Here is a 19138-nt window from a genome sequence, read left to right on the forward strand (position 1 = left end):
TAGGGCCCACAAAACATAACATATTTACTCTTTGACCCTTCACCAAAAATATTTGCTAATGTCTAATTTAGAGCCTTTTCTTTTTAGTGTTACTTTTTTTTTTTTTTTTTTTTGAGACAGGAGCCTCAAGCTGTCCCCATGGGTAGAGTGCCGTAGCGTCTCAGCTCACAGCAACCTCCAACTCCTGGGCTCAAGTGAGTCTCCTGCCTCAGCCTCTCAAGTAGCTGGGACCACAGGCACCCGCCACAACGCCCGGCTATTTTTTGGTTGCAGCCGTCATTGTTGTTTGGCGGGCCTGGGCTGGGTTTGAACTCACCACCTTGGGTGTATGTGGCTGGCGCCTTAGCCACTTGAGCCACAGGCGCCGAGCCTAGTGTTATATTTTTAAATGGGGCCTTTTGCTTTCTATAGTAGTATGCAATTGAGTTAATGTGTTTTTCATCCCACAGTTAAGTAAACAAAATATCCTGTTCTTTGGTTATAAAAGTTGAAAAAAATTTTTTTAATCTTGCTCTCAGAATTTATATGCTGTATATTTTAGTCTTTTAAAAAGTGTATAGGCTTAAATTCCCTAAGGCTATTAAAAATATATATGTGTATTTATTAAAATAGACCATTTGACTACAAAATGAATAAATTGCTTTACTCATATCACAGCTGAACATGGACTTTTACTTTGAAATCTTAAAGTATGTGTCTAGAATATATTAGTATGTGCAATTTAAAGATTAATAATTTGCATTGCTGTATGGATTTAAAGCTTTTTTCTCCTACATAATCCTTTGTTTTGGAGGAGGTAATGAGTAACTTAAAGTTTTCACAGTTGTAACTGATCTAATGTATTATCAGTAGTCCTTTATGTTTATAGAATGTTTATTTTTGAAAATACTGATTCATTCTCTTTGAGACTTTCTGCAGAAGTATTAGTTTGACTAACATTTTCTGTTGGAACTAGAAATGAACTAGTTTTACATGGAACAGAGGCTTGTTAAGAGTAGTAATTTAATTTTGTAGTATAAAATAATTATTCTGGATTTTATTGAGGTACAGTAAAAATGAGCAAAACTAAAACAATTATTTCTTTAAAGAATTAAGAACTATTATTTCCATATTTTTGGTTCCTTAAGAATCTTCATTATTAGTTAATTTTATCCTGATGCCTGCATGTTAACATATTTAGAAATCAAATATATATTACTGATAATCCTAGTAATATTCATATGAGCTTGAAAGCTATATATATATATATTTTTTTTTTTTTGAGACAAAGTCTCACTACATCGCCCTGGTAGAGTGCCATGGCATCACAACTCATAGCAACCTCAAACTCTTAGGCTTAAGCGATTCTCCTGCCTCAGCCTCCCAAGTACCAAAAAATGCCCAGCTATTTTTTGGTTGTAGTTGTCATTGTTTGGCAGGCCCAGGCTGAGTTCAAAATCACCAACTCCTGTGTACGTGGCTGGCGCCCTAGTTGCTGAGCTACAGGCATCAAGCCTTGAAAGCTATATTTTTGTTTAAATTTTTTTATTTGTGCAAATTTATGGGGTACATCTGCATTTTTATTGCATGGATAGATTGTGTAGTGATCACATTAGGTCTTTTAGGATTTCCTAAATCTAAAAGCCTAATAATATATATTTTACCCATTAGGTAATTTCTTATCATTCTTGTTTGTTTTTTTAAAATCCTTAACATCAAAAAGGTAGGCTTCCATATCAATGAGTGCTGTCAGGAAGCAAAACCACAGAAGTGGTAGCAATATCTTCCTGAATGAAATTAGAGATGGATGAATTGGCAGTGATCTTTCAGTCAAACAAGAGCATGTGATTGGTAGCATGCCAATTTGGGATAAGCATTTAGGAGGTGGTAGAATCTAAATTATTGGGGACACTTAGATTCGGCTAAAGAAGTGGTTGCATTTAAGCATGCTAATAAACATGAATTAAAAAAAATTTTTTTTGAGAAACCAAGATTGGCCCCCTTGCACTTCAGTTTAATGTTTTTCCTCAATTAATTTTTCTGTCTTACCTGTTACTACTGGTATACTGTAAATTGAGATTCAGAAGCATTTCTAAAAGGACTAATTTACAAATCTAGTCTAACTAGAAGGATTTTGAGAGATGGAGAGGTGTTACTTGGATGCGTTTGTTTCAAATAAGTGTCTCAGTCAGTCCTTGCAAATTTTAACATAGACATACCCTTCTATCAGGTTTTCACCAAATAAAACTTTTTTTCAAATTGAAAATAAATTGATATAGGTAACTCTTTTTCTTGACAATTTTTCACAAGTGTGATAGAAAACTAATTAGCACACTAATTAGTCTTTTCTTTGATTTTATACAGATTTGATTTTATCTTACTAATACTTTCATCAGGCTTAGCCTGTAATTTTTTAAACACCTACCCTCCTTCTTAGAGAGCACTGAGTTAATAGGAAACATGTGATGTTGATTCTCTAATTATACATTTTTTTCACCTCATCGTCTCTTTGTTTGTTGGTTATACTTAATCTTTAACTATAATCATAACAGTTTTCTCATGATAAAAGTAAATATTGACTGGGTATGGTGCCTCACACCTGTAATTCCAGCACTTTGGAAGGCCAAGGGTGGGAGATCCTTTGATGCAACATAGAAAGACTCTATCTCTATGGAAAATAAAAAAATTAGCTGGGTATGGTGGCACGTGCCTACAGTCCTAGCTACTTTGGGAGGCTAAGGCAGGAGGGTGGCTTGAGCCCAAGAGTTCAGGATTGCAGTAAGCTGTGATTGGGCCACTGCAGTATTGCCTGTGTGAGACCTTGTCTCTTAAAGTGAATATTCATTTCTGGAAATTGGAAAATGAAATTAAAAAAAAAAACAAACTACTCCTAGCCCTCTACTTAGGAACATATACTGCTATTTTCATATATTCCTCTTTCATGCCTGTGCTCTAATTCCCCATATACAGTTGTGGGAGCCCATAATTTGCAATACATGTCTATGGTACAGTGTTGATTACAGTAGGCACAGTATTTGCACTCAAAAGATTCAAATAATATTCTTTAGAAATTTATATTTTAAAATTAATTTGCTATCATAGAAGAAATACATAGTCTCTGTAGAAAACATGGATAATGTACAAGTTTCTAATTTCTCCTGTTTCTGGTCTTGTTTTCTGTAAAGGTAATCACTTACTGGTTTGTGGGTTTGTGTGTAATTTTTTTCTATGATTTCGCTTATGTACTTTTTAGTTTAGTTTTGTTCTTTGAATCAGGGTCTTGCTGTATTGCCTAGGCTGGACTTGAACTGGGTTCAAGATGAGTAGTTAGGATTATAGATAAATGCCACTGTGCTTGGCTATTTTTAGCTTTTTACCATGAAAATTCTTTAGAGTTTATGAAATTATATCAAATAGAATAATGAAATCCAGTATTTCTATACCTCAGATTTCACACTTTTTAACATTTTAGTATTAGGGGTTCAACTCTTTACCTTCTCTGCCTTCCTTCCTGATGGAATACTGTTATCATGAAGTTAAATACTTCAGAATGTATCTCCTAGAGAAGAGGTTTTTTTCTAAAAAAAAAAAAAAAAAGCACAATACTATTATTATACCTAACTAAATTAACAGTAATTCCTTAGATCATCTAATCCTAGTTCATGTCGGAATCTTGCTTTTCTCAAAAATGTCTTAATGATTTTATTCTCATTCTTCAGAGTTAGTGTTTTTGAGGAACTCACTTGTACCTTGGCAGTAATTTTCTCTCATTATCTTGAAGGTACATCGCTGCCTTCTGACTTTGTTGCTGTTGAGAAGTCCGCTGTTATTGTCATTATCATTCCATTGGATGATTATCTATCCTTTATGGCTTCTTTTAAGATTTCTGTTGCTTTTAGTGTTCTGCAATTTTACTACTTTGTGTCTGAGTGCGAATTTGTTGATCCCACTTGGGTATCTGGTACTTTCTGGGTCTGAGGATTATTTTAACCAACTCTGGGAAATTTGCAGCTGTTTTTGTTTTTCTTTCAAAACTTTGAAAATCAAAGTAAGAACTATGTATCCAGAAACATATATATATATACACATATAAAAAATGTACAGTTTGATTATAAAGTAGCTATCTTTATAACCTCTTCCCATGGCAAAAGTAGAATATTTCAGGTAACTCAGAATCACCCTGAACCATATGTCTCTTGCCATTTGTATCAATTTTTCTTACCCTTAATGGTGATAATTATCATGACTTTATCACCATATATACACATCCCTAAAATATTGGGGTTTTTTTTAGTCTGTTGAAATTTATATGACTAGCATTATATTCTTTATGTCTTGCTTTTTTTTGCTCAGATTATGTTTGTGAGATTCATTTGTGTTGTTATATAGCTCTAGTTCTTCATTTTCAGCCATATTTCTTCAGATATTTTGTTATCTCCCTTTTCTCTCCTATTCTTCTAATACTTCCATTATGTATATATTGATGTGCTTAATGGTGTTCCACATTTCTCTGAGGCCATGTTTTTTGTTTGTTTGTTGAGTTGGTTGGTTCTTTATTCTCAGTGTTCTTTGGCTTGCCTAATCTCTATCAATCTGTCTTCAGTTTTGCCATTTCTTTCTTCTGTCAGTTCAAATGCACTTTAGAGCACTTCTTTAGTGAAGTTTTACAGTTCTTTCCAACCGTAGAACTTCCGTTTTAGTTCTTTTTCATGTCTGTATCTTTATTGGCATTATCTATTTGTTGTATTACTGTTATCTTTCCTTAATCATGATTTCTTTTAGATCTTGGAACAGATTTATAGTGTGTATTTAGAAGTTTTCAGTAAATTCAACATGGTCACTCTTGAAGATAGTGTCTTTTTGCCTTTATTTTTTCAGGTATATGGGTTATGTTTTCCTGTTTCTTTGCATGGTTTGTAATATTATGTTGGAAATTGAAGATTTTATATAATACTGTATCAACTCTGGGTACTTGTCTTGCAACCTCCCACCCTCTTCCAGGGCTTGTTATGTTGGTTTGTTTATTAGTGACTGGGTAAATTATTTTGGTGAAGTCTTTTTCCCTCTTGCAGTGTTAATGCCTCTGTATTGTTCCTTAAGGGCTCAGATTTGTACCCTTGAACTACACTGTTTCTTAGCTCTCTTTTATTTTATTTCCCTGACTACACCCAGCTTTTAAGCTTCACTGGCTGACTGCTCTCTTGTTTTCAAACATACCTTAGAATTTAAATTGCATCTCAGCCAGATCCAAACAGACGTTGAGGTCCATTACTTAAGACTTACTTAGATTCCAGGAGGGCTCATCTTGGCTCTCATTCTCTGGTTCTCTCCTGCATCCTTAGCTTACCTACAGTGTAGCATGTTATCTTTAGTCTCATCCCAGATTGCCTTTCACTTCATCGTGCTTGGGTTTGAGATTGCCTTTAGGCTTGGGGACTTCATCACATTCTTGCAAATGGAGTCTATTCTTTTGTAAGGAGATTCTCACCTATCTCTGGGGATGTGTTAAAGGAGTAACTTGTAGGTGCCTCTTAGTTTATATCTTAGAAAAGTTAAGGCTCAGCGCCTGTGGCTCAAGTCGCCAAGGCGCCAGCCATATACACCTAAGGTGGCGGGTTCAAACCCGGGCCCACCAAACAACAATGATAGCTGCAACCAAAAAAAAAGAAAATAGCCGGGCGTTGTGGCAGGCGCCTGTGGTCCCAGCTACTTGGGAGACTGAGATAGGAGACTCGCTTGAGCCCAGGAGGTGGAGGTTGCTGTGAGCTGTGATGCCATAGCACTCTGCCCAGGGGGACAGCTTGAGGCTCTGTCTCAAAAAAAAAAAAAGTTAAATACAAATATTTTACCAAATAAATACCAAAGTGATGTTGAGGTAGAATGCAGTCCTGTATGGTTGATTTTTCTGTTTAACTGCAGTTTAACCTTTTATGTGATAGATTTTTGAATTCTTGGGTAGATATTTTTCTAAAACTTAAATAAGCTTCCATGGTTTCCTAAAGGTTATACAGTCAGTCTTGAGTTCAATAATGTATGCATATTAATGGTGCATATTCATGATATAAGTATATCGGTACCTTGGTATTTGATTTAAAAAGGAGAATAAGTGTTCATGCTGATATTTAAACAGTCACTTATCTTGCTTTTTCACTTAGCAAACTCCCTATACTTACAGTTCAGTCTGTATTTTGTCTTTGTGTAATTTATATAAATAACATACTTTGTGAAATATATGCCTAATACAGAAGCAGTATACAACTTAAGGGTGCTGGTTTTGAAAAAGTTGTCAGTTTACAACTGACACATAACATAATTTATTCATTCATTAACTATGTAAGTGCTTACTATTTACTACCTGTCATGTTGTAGCTGCTTGGTATACATGTGATATACCAGGTAACTTCTCTTCTGGAACTTCCAGTCTAATGTGAATAGACTAATTATTAAGTAAATAATAATTTCATAGTTAAAGCATTGATTAGGTAAGGTATATAGTATTATATATATAAATTATAAAAATTCATAGTTTGTTCTATACATATTAAATAGCATATATGATTTTTTTTTTTTTTTTGGAGACAGAGCCTCAAGCTATCACCCTAGGTAGAGTGCTGTGGTATCATAGCTCACCGCAACCTCCAACTCCTGGGCTCAAGTGAGTGTCCTGCCTCCGCCTCCCAAGTAACTGGGACCACAGGCGCCCACCACAACGCCTGCTTATTTTTTTTGGTTGCAGCCATCATTGTTGTTTGGCGGGCCTGGCCTGGATTCGAACCCGCCACCTTAGGTGTATGTGGCTGGCGCCTTAGCAACTTGAGCCATAGGCGCCGAGCCATTATATATGATTTTTATGAAAACTTTTAAGATGTCATACTAGATACCCAACTATGTGTTTATGTATATTTTATATCAATAAGTAGCTTTCAATTGTGTTTAATTATAGTATGTATATCTTTGGTTTATAAAATATTCAGGAATTTCTGTGTAACTATATGTAGTAGAGTTGCATACACATATTTAATTTATTAAAGTTCACTATTAGATTGGCAGAAAACTAAAGGATTAATTAATTTAAATAAAATAATCAAATTCTTAAAAAATTTTGCAAAAGTACTATTTATTGTGTACCATATATAAATGTATATATATTTTGATTTTCTTATTGTGATGAAATATATGTCATATAAAAATTTACTATTTTTAAGTGTACAACTCACTGGTGTTAAGTTCACAGTGTTGCGTAGCCATCCCCACTGTCTATTTCCAGAAGTTTTTCATCATCCCAGCAATTTTCCCTTTTCCTAAAGTACCTGGTAACTTTTATCCTACTTTCTGTCTTTGAATTTGCCTATTTTGGTATGAAATCCATAAAACAGTTGTCTTTTTGTGACTGGCTTATTTTACTTAGTATAATGTTTTCAGTATTCATTGATGGTGCAGCATATATCAGATTTTGATTCCTTTTAGGGCTGAATATTTTATTGTACTACATTTTGTTTATCCATCTGTTTGTTGATGGACACTTGGATTCTTTCTACTTTTTGGCTGTTGTGAATAGTGGTGCTGTGAACATTGGTATACAAGTATCTGTTCAAGTCTCGGGTTTCAGTTCCTTGGGTGTTTTCAATTCTACCTAGGAATAGTGTTGCTGGATCATCTGCTAAATCTATGATTAACTTTTTGAGTAACTACCTAATTATTTTTACACAGTGGCTGTATTACCTTATATTATAGTATATTTTAATACATATCTTTTGAACAAGGTTCTAACCATAAAACTTAGTACTTCCCAAGTGATAAGGAATTTTTGAGCATAATTTTCATTATATGATTTTGTGTACTGTTATATTTTTGATGATGCAAAAGCATTATCAGGTGAGCATTAGTTTAGGTAATGAGGTAAAATTTTGCTGTAGTATTTAATTTTGTAACAGTAATGCCATTTTACATTTTGGGCATTTGCAGTCAAACCAAGAATATGCAGCTGCACCTTTAGTAATCATGGCTTCTGTCTTACTGTGTTGGAAAGGGCATGAGTTTTGAATTTGATAATCTTATTTTTGAATTTGATAATCTTGTTTTTGAATTACGTTTTTGACACTTTAGCCTCAGTTTCATCTTTTGCAAAGGGTGTACTATGTTGTTATTAAGTCACTATGAGAATTGGGTCATGCATATGAAAATGAATTTTTTTCCTGCAGAATTAATTACTGAATCATATACTGATCACTTCTAAAAACTCTCAGACCCCATCTAGGAAAATTACTAGCTTTCCTTGCCTTTTTCATTTAAAAAGATTTTTTATTTCTACTGCTTCTAACATTATAAATCTTTTTGTTTCAATTGATTCTCTTTTAATTTTAATTTTGGTTGACTGGCTTATGAAATAAAATTAATATTCTGTAAGTAAAAATTTTGGTTACGATATTCAGACAGGAGAGAGTTTATTTCAAAGCTTATTTTAAAAGCTTATTTCAGGCTCGGTACCTGTAGCTCAGTGGCTAGGGTGCCAGCCACCCAGCCTAGGCCTGCCAAACAGCAGTGACAACTACAACCAAAAAATAGCTGGGTGTTGTGGTGAGCACCTGGAGTCCCAGCTACTTGGGAGGCTGAGGCAAGAGAATTGCTTAAGCCCAAGAGTTTGAGGTTGATTTGAGCTGTGATGCCACGGCACTCTACCAAGGGCAATGTAGTGAGACTCTGTCTCAAAAAAAAAAAAAAAATGTATTTCAGAGGAATTTACATTAAGGAAATTTATCTATACTTGAAATTCCCTAAAGGTTTGTGTCACTTCTCATTTTTCAGATGAGTAAATCAAGTCCTATAGCTTTTGAGTGTCTTATCCAAGATTATATAGCTATTTAGTGAAAGAGATGAGACAGAAGTCAGTTCTTCTGCTTTGAACTCCAGTGTTCTACCACAGCAGACTGCCCTCCTACATTGTACCATTCATGAAATTACATTTGACAACTGACTTGTGTGGCGTCTATCCATGGTGCTAGAAGTATGCCCATGTATTTGGTTTTAAGTATCCTAAGGGATTTCTTGCTGCTTTATCACTTTCTTTTCCTCTAAACATCCCTGTAAACTGAAAGATACATATCTTACAAACTTTTTTAAAATTAAAAAAATTAACAAAAAGAAAAACCTCAATGTTATCTTTTATTTGTAGTAATTTACTTTATAGAAGCTTTTTAATTCATAAGCCCCAATGTATTTGCTTTCCAACATTCCATAAATTATATCACCAAAACTCTATATGCTGAGGTTAAGAAAATAATTCCTTAGCATCAGAGATATTGAAAGTATAGATAGCACCCTTCAATGTTTTTCAGTTGAGTTTCCTGTTAGTGGTCCCTCCGTTTGAGCTTGTGTTTTTTACACATACAGTTTTTGGATGTTTAAATTGGAAGACCCATTAGAAATCACATAGATGAGGAAAATGGAGAGTGGCAAATCTGTGTCTGCAAGCCAGGAATCCTGAATTGTTTATAAATACATACATGATTTCTTTTTTTAAACTTATGTTTTGAAGTAATTGTAGATTTACAAAGAGACTCCACTTCATTGTAATTTTCTTTTAATTATTAAGAAAAGTCAAAAGTAATTCATTTTTCTTAAAGGAAGGAAAATAATTTCTTTTTTAAGTTTGTCCATTTGAATTGCAAAAATAATTCATTTTTAGGCTGAGCATGGTGACTCATGTCCGTAATCCTAGCACTCTGGGAAGCTGAGGCAGGTGAATTGCTTGAGTTAAGGAGTTTGAGACCAGCCTGAGCAAGAGCGAGACACCATCTTGAAAAATAGCCAGGCATTGTGGTGGGTACCTATAAACCCAGCTACTCAGGAGGCTGAGGCAAGAGGATCACTTGAGCCCAAGAGTTTGAGGTTGCTGTGAGCTATGACACCACAGCAGTCTTCTGAGGATGACAAAGCGAGACTCTGTTTCCAAAATATAAAATACATATTTTTGGCAACAGTTTAGATAATACAGATTTTTCTTAAAGTTAATAGTCTCCTGCTTACCTCAATTTTTGTGTTTTTTGTGATGTAATAACATTTTGGTGTCTAAACTTCCAAATGTTTTATTTTCTTAGTGAAGTAAATCAAATATATACGTATACAGGGCTTAAGTAATTGTATATTCATGTTAGCCTTAAGCTTTCTGGTCTTAACAAGCTTAACTATAGAATAAACAGACATCTTTCTGAGTCATAGACCTATCTATGGCTATATCATAATTATCTTAATGATTTCCTGTTGATGGACAGTATGTTGCTTGCAGTTTTCTATTCTTGTGAACAGCGCTACAGAGTATAGCCACATATTTCGTACATGTGTGTCAGTATTTATGTTCAATAGGTTCTTAGATGGGTAGTATAAGGGAGTAATTAAGATCATAGGTTCTGGGGCTGAGAGTTTCTGGAAGGAATCGAGGCTAACCTAATAGCTGTTTAGTTTAAGGAAAGGTAATATGGTTTCATTTCCTCTTTTGTGAAGAGCAGATAGTTCAGTATCTCTACTTTCAGGGGAAACTAAGTGGGATAGAAAGATGGAGGGTGGGGATGCTTTCTTCCTGTTGGCTAAAGAGGTTAATCATCATTTTTATTTATTTTGAGACAGACTCTCACTCTGTTGCCTGGGTTGAGTGCCTCCTGAGGAGCTAAGACTATAAGCACCTGCAACCACAGCCAGCCAATTTTTTTCTATTTTTGTTATAGCTGGGATCTTACCCTTACTCAGGCTGATCTTAAATTTCTGATATCAAGCTATTCTCTGCGCAACCTCTCAGAGTGTTAGATGGCGTGAGCTATTGCACCTGGCTAGATCATCCCTTTTTTTTTTTGAGACAGAGTCTCACTATGTCACCCTCGGTAGAGTGCTGTGCAGTTATAGCTCACAGCAACCTCAGACTCTTAAGTGATTCTTTTGCCTTAGCCTCCAAAAGTAGCTGGGACTACAGGTGTCTACCACAATGCCTGACTATTTTATTTTTGTTTGTTTAGCAGGCCCAGGCCAGGTTCGAACCCCCCAACCCTGGTGCATATGTCTGGTGCCCTGACCACTGTGCTACAGTTGCCCAGACTAGATCATCTTTTCAAATAATTGTTTTTCTTTTCATATAATTTTAATTACTTGTAATGGGATGTGAACTATGCATCATGTTCTATTCTTTTTCTTTTAACTTATTTGGCTTTATATGGTTTCTTTATACATTTTGCACATTAATTTCATTATGTGTAATGAACATATCTTTTACTCTGTTGGTTGCCTTTAATTTTGTTTATATTAGCTTCCTTCCATGTTGCTAAGTTGATCATATTGTGTTAGGGCTTTTAAATTTTGCTTAAAAAGGCCTTTAATATCCCAAGATTAAAAAAAAAAGTTTCTTTTTTCCTTCCAGATTTCAGTAGTTTCACTGTATAGCTCTTTAGTCAGATCATTTGGGATGTATTTTGACTGTAGTATGGATAGTCCATGTAGCTTCAAGTGGATAGCCCAATGTCCCCTTAACATTTATGGCTTCATGGCTTGGTACATGGCTCTTGTCCGTAATCTTAGCACTCTAGGAAGCCAAGAAAGGAGGATCCCTTGAGCTCAGAAGTTTGAGACTAGCCTGAACAAGAATGAAACCCTATCTCTACTAGAAACAGAAAAACTGGCAAGGCTTAGTGGCTCATGCCTGTAATCCTAGCACTCTGGGAGGCTTAGGTGTATAGATGACTTGAGCTCAGGAGTTTGAGACCAGTCTGAGCAAGAGAAAGATCCTGTCTCTACTAAAAATAGAAAAAATAGCCCAGTGTTGTAGTATATGCCTTTATTCCCAACTATTTGGGAAGCTGAGGCAGGAGTTTGAGGTTGCATGACCCCACAGCACTCTACCCAGGGTGACAGAGTGAGACTTTGTCTCTAAATAAAGGAATGAACGAAGGAACAAATGAATGAATGAATGAATGAACGAACAAACAAATAGGTAAATAAATGTTTGCCATGAGCAAGGCTGATACTCTGGCACTCTAGCCTAGGGCAACAGAGTGGGACTCTTATCTCAAAAACAACAGCAACAACAAAGAGTATTAAAATCTCATAAATTCATGGATCTGTTTATAGATTATTTTGTTTCTTTGCTCTTTTGTCTATTTTTCTGCCACAGACATTTTGGGCTTGTTTGTTTGTGACATTATCTCATTTTATTAACCCAGGTTAGAGTGCCTTGGTGTCAGCCTACCTCACAGCAACCTCAAACTCCTGGGTTCAAGCAGTCCTCTTGCCTCAGCCTTCAGAATGGCATTACAGATATCTGCCCCAACACTCAGCTAATTTTTTTTTTTTGTATTTTCAGTAGAGATGTTATCTTGCTCTTACACAGGCTAGTCTCAAGCTCCTTGGGTAATTGTCCCACCTTGGCCTTATAGAGTGCTAGGATTACAGCTGTGACCCACTGCACACCTGGCTACAGATACATTTTGATAATATTTAGATTATTGTAGCTTTATGGTCTGGTTCATTATCAGATTGGGCAAATCCCAACATTTTTTTCCCCACAAACTTCAAAGTAATTTTCAAGTGTTTACTCTTTTTTTTTTTTTTTTAGGATTTTTTTTGTTTTTATTTTTTTATTTTCATGATAATTAAAAAAAAAATTTTTTTTTTTTTTGAGACAGAGTTTTACTATGTTGCTCGGTAGAGTGCCTTGTATCACAGCTCACAGCAACCTCCAACTCTTATGCTTAAGCAATTCTCTTGTCATAGCCTCCCAAGTAGCTGGGACTACAGGTGCTCGCCACAATGCACGGCTATTTTTTGGTTGCAGTTGTCAATGTTGTTTGGCAGGGCCAGGCTAGGTTCGAACCCTCCAGCTCTGGTGTATGTGGCTGGCACCCTAGCCGCTGAGCTACAGGCACTGAGCCAGATAATTTTAATATTTAATAATAATAAACATGATATTTTAATATTTTGCCCTTTTTTAATTTAAATTTTTTTTTCATTTTTTAATTAAATCATAACTGTACATTAATGCATTTGTGGGGTACAGTGTGCTGATTTTATATACAATTTGGAATGCTTACATCAAACATAAGAATTCTGAATAACAGAATTGAAAAACAGAAGAGTAAATATAATGGGTATAAAACAGGGACTTTATTTCACAGAGCCAAACCAAGACAGATAGAAACCATGCAAGAACCATATAAATCATAATTGGAAAAATACAGAAACAAGATGATTGAATTAAAGGAAGATTTATCATTATTATTATTTTTATTAAATCATAGCAGTGTACATTAATACAATCATCGGGTACAGTGTACTGTTTCTGTATAGAATTTGAAATACTTTCATCCAACTGAAAGTATTCATCCATACTTTCATCCAAGACATAACCTTCATGTCTTTTTCTTAGTTAATTGTGGTAAGACATTTATATTCTACATTTAGAGAAATTCACATGTACCCATATAGGATGAACCATAGGCGTGAACCCACCAAGCGTTGACTCTTTTATGTAAACTCTAGTTTGTCAAATATGTATAAAAATACCACCATGATTTCCATGGGGCTTACCATCAAGTTACAGATTAGTTTTGCAGGCTATCAGTTTTTAACTTAAAATATTGATTTCAACCTAACCTTTTTTGTCTAACCATGACTTTAACCTAAATTTTTACCTAAAACTTTTCAACTCTACATAATCTTAAAAGTTGTATTGTTTGATTTTTTAAAAGTGTTTAGAATATGAAGGTCTGTCTGTTCTCCCTTCCTGCTTGTTGTAAGCTTTTTGTAGCATAACCATAGGGGTGCTTTTGTTTAGTATGTGTTTATTTTCCCTGAAGTTTTCATTGGCATATTATTGTATAATTAATTGTAAACACTTAGGTTCTAGGGCATCTTGATTTTGCATTCTATCTTGTTTCCCTTTCATTTCTTTTTCTTTTTTCTATTTTCTGTGGCAAGAGTTTGATATAAACATGCAACCTACCTTTAGTTCAAAGATGAGATAAGTTTTTGTTTTTGTTTTTGTGGTGGCAGAGTTTCACTGTGTTGCCTGGCCTAGAGTACAGTCGTGTCATCATAGCTTACTGTAATCTTAAACCACAGGCTCAAGTGATCCTCTTGCTTCAGCCTCCTGAGTAGCTAGGACTACAGGCACATACCACTACTCCCAGCTAATTTTTCTATTTTTTGTTCTTATGGCATCTCACTCTGTCTCTCAGGCTGACTTTTACTCCTTTTCTTTCAAAAGTGGTAGAATTACAGATGTGAGCCACTGCCCCTGGCTGGTACTGTATTAAGACTGAAGATATTTCTTTACATTGTATATTCCCTTAAGATGTGTATGATTAGTGCTTATAGGTTAGTACTAAGTGTTTTATCAATATATAGAAAAAAGGAAATTATTTTGTATTTGTGTTGAATCTAAAACATTAATAATGCCAGGCCTTTTACCTTGATATGCAAAAATTTTAAGAAATCCATTCTGAAATCTACTCTATGGTGATAACAATAGTTGTTCAGTCATTATTTTTCAGTTTTTGATACTATGACTTTTGGTTGTTGAATATGAGATTTTTTTTCAGGAGTAAACAGTGTATTTTGTTTCTTCTCACACAGGTCTTCAAAGTTCTACATTTTAGCTCACAGTGCTGAACTTCCTTCTCCCTTAAATTATTATAAACTTTTGCTGCTGTTTAATAAAAGTGAAGATGTCTCGCAGTCCTGACGCGAAGGAAGACCCTGTGGAATGTCCTCTTTGCATGGAGCCTTTGGAGATAGATGATATCAACTTTTTCCCTTGCACCTGTGGCTACCAGATTTGCCGATTTTGTTGGCATCGAATTCGCACTGATGAAAATGGGCTGTGCCCTGCATGTAGAAAGGTAAATACTTAAAAGTAGCTTTACAGTTTATTTGTTTTAACTGTACTGTTTTTTGTCATTGTGAGTATGAGCAAGTGAATTTAATAGACTACAAGCCTCAGGTGAAATTACGGTTAGCATTAAATTTTTAAGACATAATGAGGTGGAAAGAACACTGCACTAGGCATCAGGGTCAAGTCTTGGCTTTGTTGTTCACTAACTCTATGACTTTTGTAAAGTCAAATAACCTCTGGCAGTTAGTTTGGTTTTTTTAATCGTAGAAGAAGGATACAGTCAGGAGTGCTTACTGTTTAAGCAGATTAGGAGTAGAGAGGTAATTGTTTTTGATAGGATAGTATGAAATTGGAAATCATTTTGTATTACACATAGGAGGAAATTTCTAGTACAAAATAGGAGAGATATTTACAAAAGGGGCTAAAAGGACAAAAATCCTAGTTTTAGAAGATAAATAATTGCTCATTTTGTTGAGTCCTTACAAAAATTCTAACCTGATACGGTTATCCCTATTTTATACTTAAGGAAACAGGAGCTTAGAGAACTTAATTTGTCCAGAGTCATCAATTAGTGAGGAGGAGGTTTGGGATTCAGATACATCTTTCAGTCCAAAGTCTTTGTTCTGAACTATTATATCATTGAAAAGCCCTTTCTAACTCTAAAGATCCACAGTTGTTAATATTCTCTGGGGTTGTTGTTTTGATAAGTATCTGCAAGCTATTAGTGTAGGTAGGACTGCTCCATTTCTATTTTGAAGAACTTTGTCACCTTAGGGATTAATGCAAACAATCTATTGTGTTATAGAATTTGCCTTCTCTTTAATGTCTATATGATTAAAACTTTATTTTCTAGTTACCCATTTCAAAATTTTTATGAATTTTTATTTATGAATTTTAAGGATGTAGTCATACTTTTAAAATTTCCATGAGAAGATAACCATGTTGCACTATTCATTGAAAGTAGTGACTTTGAGGATTATCCAAGACTCTAAGGACTGTAAGTTTGATCAGCTTCAATGATTTTTTTCTTTCTTTTCCCCTTTGGAATGTTATGAAATAGTATTAATAAAAGGATCAATTGTTAAATTGTCATTAGAGAGAAGTCCATTATTTGGGGAAATTGCAAAGATAATCATAATCACTGTTAAGAATTTACCTGGAATTACTCCAAATCCTCAGAAAAAATAAGATATTTTAAACATAGAAAATAAAATAACTTCAGCAAAGCTAGTTTTAAATAAGAGGGTGCCCTCAGAAGACCAAAAAATGTGAGGAAGCTCTGAAAGACAGAAGGCCATTTGGATCAGTTTCAGGAAAGGAGCATTAGTGCAATTCAGGAGAAGACTGCTGAAAAAATGAATAGCAATGCTTCAGGATCCTAGGAAAAATATCAATGTGGTTGATTGAGCAGCCATATGAGTCCAGGCCCCCTTTTGTGCCATGTAGTAGAGACAGATGCCTTCTAGCTAGAACAGTGATTATAAATTTGGATCAGAGCCTTAAGGTGAATGAAAACACTTTAGAAGAACTAGGAGCTCTTGTGCTCAGCAAATTACCTACTGGCACACACTGTCCATCAGTTTGTCTTTGCTGTAGTCACAGGGGAGCATCTTGTAACAGCAGAGTATTGATAGACAAGTTGACAGGGTTCTTACATGTAAAGATGTGCGGCAGCAAGTGACACAGATTTGTAGGCGCCTGTAGTCCCAGCTACTCGGGAGGCTGAGGCAAGAGGATCACTTAAGCCCAGGAGTTGTTGGTTACTGTGAGCTGTGATGCCACAGCTCTCTACTGAGGGTGACATATTGAGACTCCATCTCAAATAAAAAAAAAAAATAAATAAAGAAGATCATGAACTCAGTTTTAAGTATGTTAAGTGTGATATTTTTGTTAGAAATCAAAATGGAGATATTGCATAGACAGGTGAAGTTCAGGTCTGGACTTCAGATGAGGTTTTGGTACAGATGTAGAAACTTGGGAGTCAGCAGCATATGGTGTGTTATTTATAAAATCGTGAGACTAGATTATGAGAGAGAAAGTAAATAGACCAGATAAGATCATGAGAGAAAAGGTCAATGGAAAAGATGAGAGCCTGTCTAAGGATGAGTGCTCCAACATTTATAAGGTAAAAAAAAAATCTAGATTATAAAAGTCTCACATAACCTCCTTTTACGTCTCCAACTTATATCTTTAGCTAAGGCAGTTATTGTTATTAGTCAGGTGATTGGTTTCTTGTTGACTTAACTATATCTCTTAGAACCTTTCCTTGGTCTCCTGGCTGCCAGATTTGCCCATACCTGTCTCATGGCTGGACTGGTTCATGGAAAGCACACAGGGCAAGCAACAGAGGGCCTTGGACCTGAAATCTGGTTTAGTCTTGCCAGAGAATATGTTGAACACAGGTATTATTTATGAAGATGCCCATCTCAGTTAGGGTCCAGCAAATCTTCAGTCTCTGATGATCAGCCCCAGTGATTGTATTAACACACAGGAAAAGCACAAGTGTTGCTAGTGGCCTGGAGAGGACTCACTTACATGTCATCCCAATTGTGCAGGGAAGGGCTTGCAGAGGCCACCCTGAGGTAGCATATTGAGATCATTCAAATAAACTTGGAGGTGGAGGTAGAATGCTAGTTGAATCAAGCTGTGACTTTGGTCTACAGAGTGAAAACTGCCTGTTTGAAAGGCCTTCTTTGCTTTAATAGCTTTGCCAAACATAAACAGATAGGTATTAACAACCAACAGAGTTTAATTTTTGGTCCCAGGCACAGGCTACTTGGGCATTTCTTAGACTGCTTTTGTATGTCCTTTTAGTGGAAAATACCTGGTGAAAGCAGCAGATATGGGAACACAGGTGTTTACTGGCATAGAGTTATATAATATTGACTCACATGGAAACCAGGACAAGGAAGGAAATGAGAACTTTAACATAAGTGTTATTATTTTTATCTCAGAAATAATAGAAGATACTGTATCTATGAAATAATAAAATTGCATAACAATATTCAGTGAACAATAACCATTGTTATTAAAATATAATAGAAAGAAGGAAAATTTGGAAGCTGAGGTTGAAAAGATCTCTTAGAAAGAATCACAAAAAGCAAGAGATGGAATATTTGACGAAAGAGGAGTTTATTTAAGGATCCATCAGGGAGATCAAGTACCAAATAAGCATTCTAGAAAGAGATGGCAGTGAAACAGAGGGGAAGTAAATCTAAATTATGATTAAAGAATATTCCCAGAACCAAAGAAAACATATTTCCAGACTGAAGGGGCCTATCAGGCATCCAACAAAACCTTTTTTATGTTGAAATACTGGAATACTGAAGACAAAGAAGTTTTACAAGTTTCCGGAGAGGAATAAAGTAAGTCCCATGTAAAAGGTTAGGAATTGGAATCATTTCAAACTTTTCAACAGCAAGACTTGACGCTAGAAGACACTTCTGAAGGAAATTAATTTTCATCCCAGGATTCCATATACACTCAACTGTTAAATATGAAGGTACACTACAAGACATTTTTAGACCTGAGCGGTCTCAAAAAAATTTTAACTTTAATATATTCTCTCCCAGGAATCTAGTGAAAAACATAATCCCATCAATATAAGAAATAAGAGAGAACACATGAGATAAAGGAGAGAGGTGATCTAACACAGGAGAAAAGCAATGGGATTCCTGGGATGATGGGGAAGGATGACAGCTGTGCTCCTAGTAAAGAGGGCAACCAATCCAAATGCAACACATCAGAAAGCTCCACTAGAGATTTCTATAAGAAGATAAAAGTGAAAGAACACTTGGCATTTCAAAAGTGAAAAGTCTTGTGAGGCCACTTTGAAAATTGGAAGAGTTCGGTGATTGAGTTAGTGATAAACACATAGAGATATTATCAGACAAGACACAGTTATAAACTCTGGGATAAACAAAAAGTTGTACAGAAAAGAAAAAATAATCATGTTACACTACAGTAGCTTACATGTAAGGTAGGGGCCTAGATTTATTTTTTTCTATACAGATATTCTATTGTTGCAGCATTTATAGAAAATTGATTCAGGAATCTCTTCTTGAAAATCAATTACCCATTAATGTTTAAATATATTTCTAGAGTCTGTATTCTGTCCATTGATGATTATATCTGTCCTTAAGCCAATACCACATTGTCTTGATTACTGTAAGTTTTGAAATCTGGCATGACAAATTTTTCAACTTTTTTACTCTTTAGAATTTATTTTGAGTATTCTAAGTCCTTAGCATTTGCAAATAAATTTTTAAATCAATTTTTCAGTTTCTA

General features: G+C 35.1%; 1 protein-coding gene across 6 annotated transcripts in view; it reads left to right on the plus strand.

The window, feature by feature from the left end:
* CNOT4 (CCR4-NOT transcription complex subunit 4) overlaps positions 1-19138 on the plus strand; it is a 136229-nt gene that overhangs the window by 48917 nt on the left and 68174 nt on the right. For all 6 annotated transcript variants that reach the window (XM_012806285.2, XM_012806286.2, XM_003791597.2 and 3 more), the window contains exon 2: positions 14593-14858. In XM_012806285.2, the coding sequence (XP_012661739.1) occupies positions 14685-14858 (174 nt within the window). In that variant the 5' untranslated portion in view covers positions 14593-14684. The remainder of the gene's footprint in view (positions 1-14592; positions 14859-19138) is intronic.

This window comes from Otolemur garnettii, unplaced genomic scaffold (assembly GCF_000181295.1).
Source record: "Otolemur garnettii isolate 467f Iridium unplaced genomic scaffold, OtoGar3 scaffold00049, whole genome shotgun sequence".
NCBI lineage: Eukaryota > Metazoa > Chordata > Mammalia > Primates > Galagidae > Otolemur > Otolemur garnettii.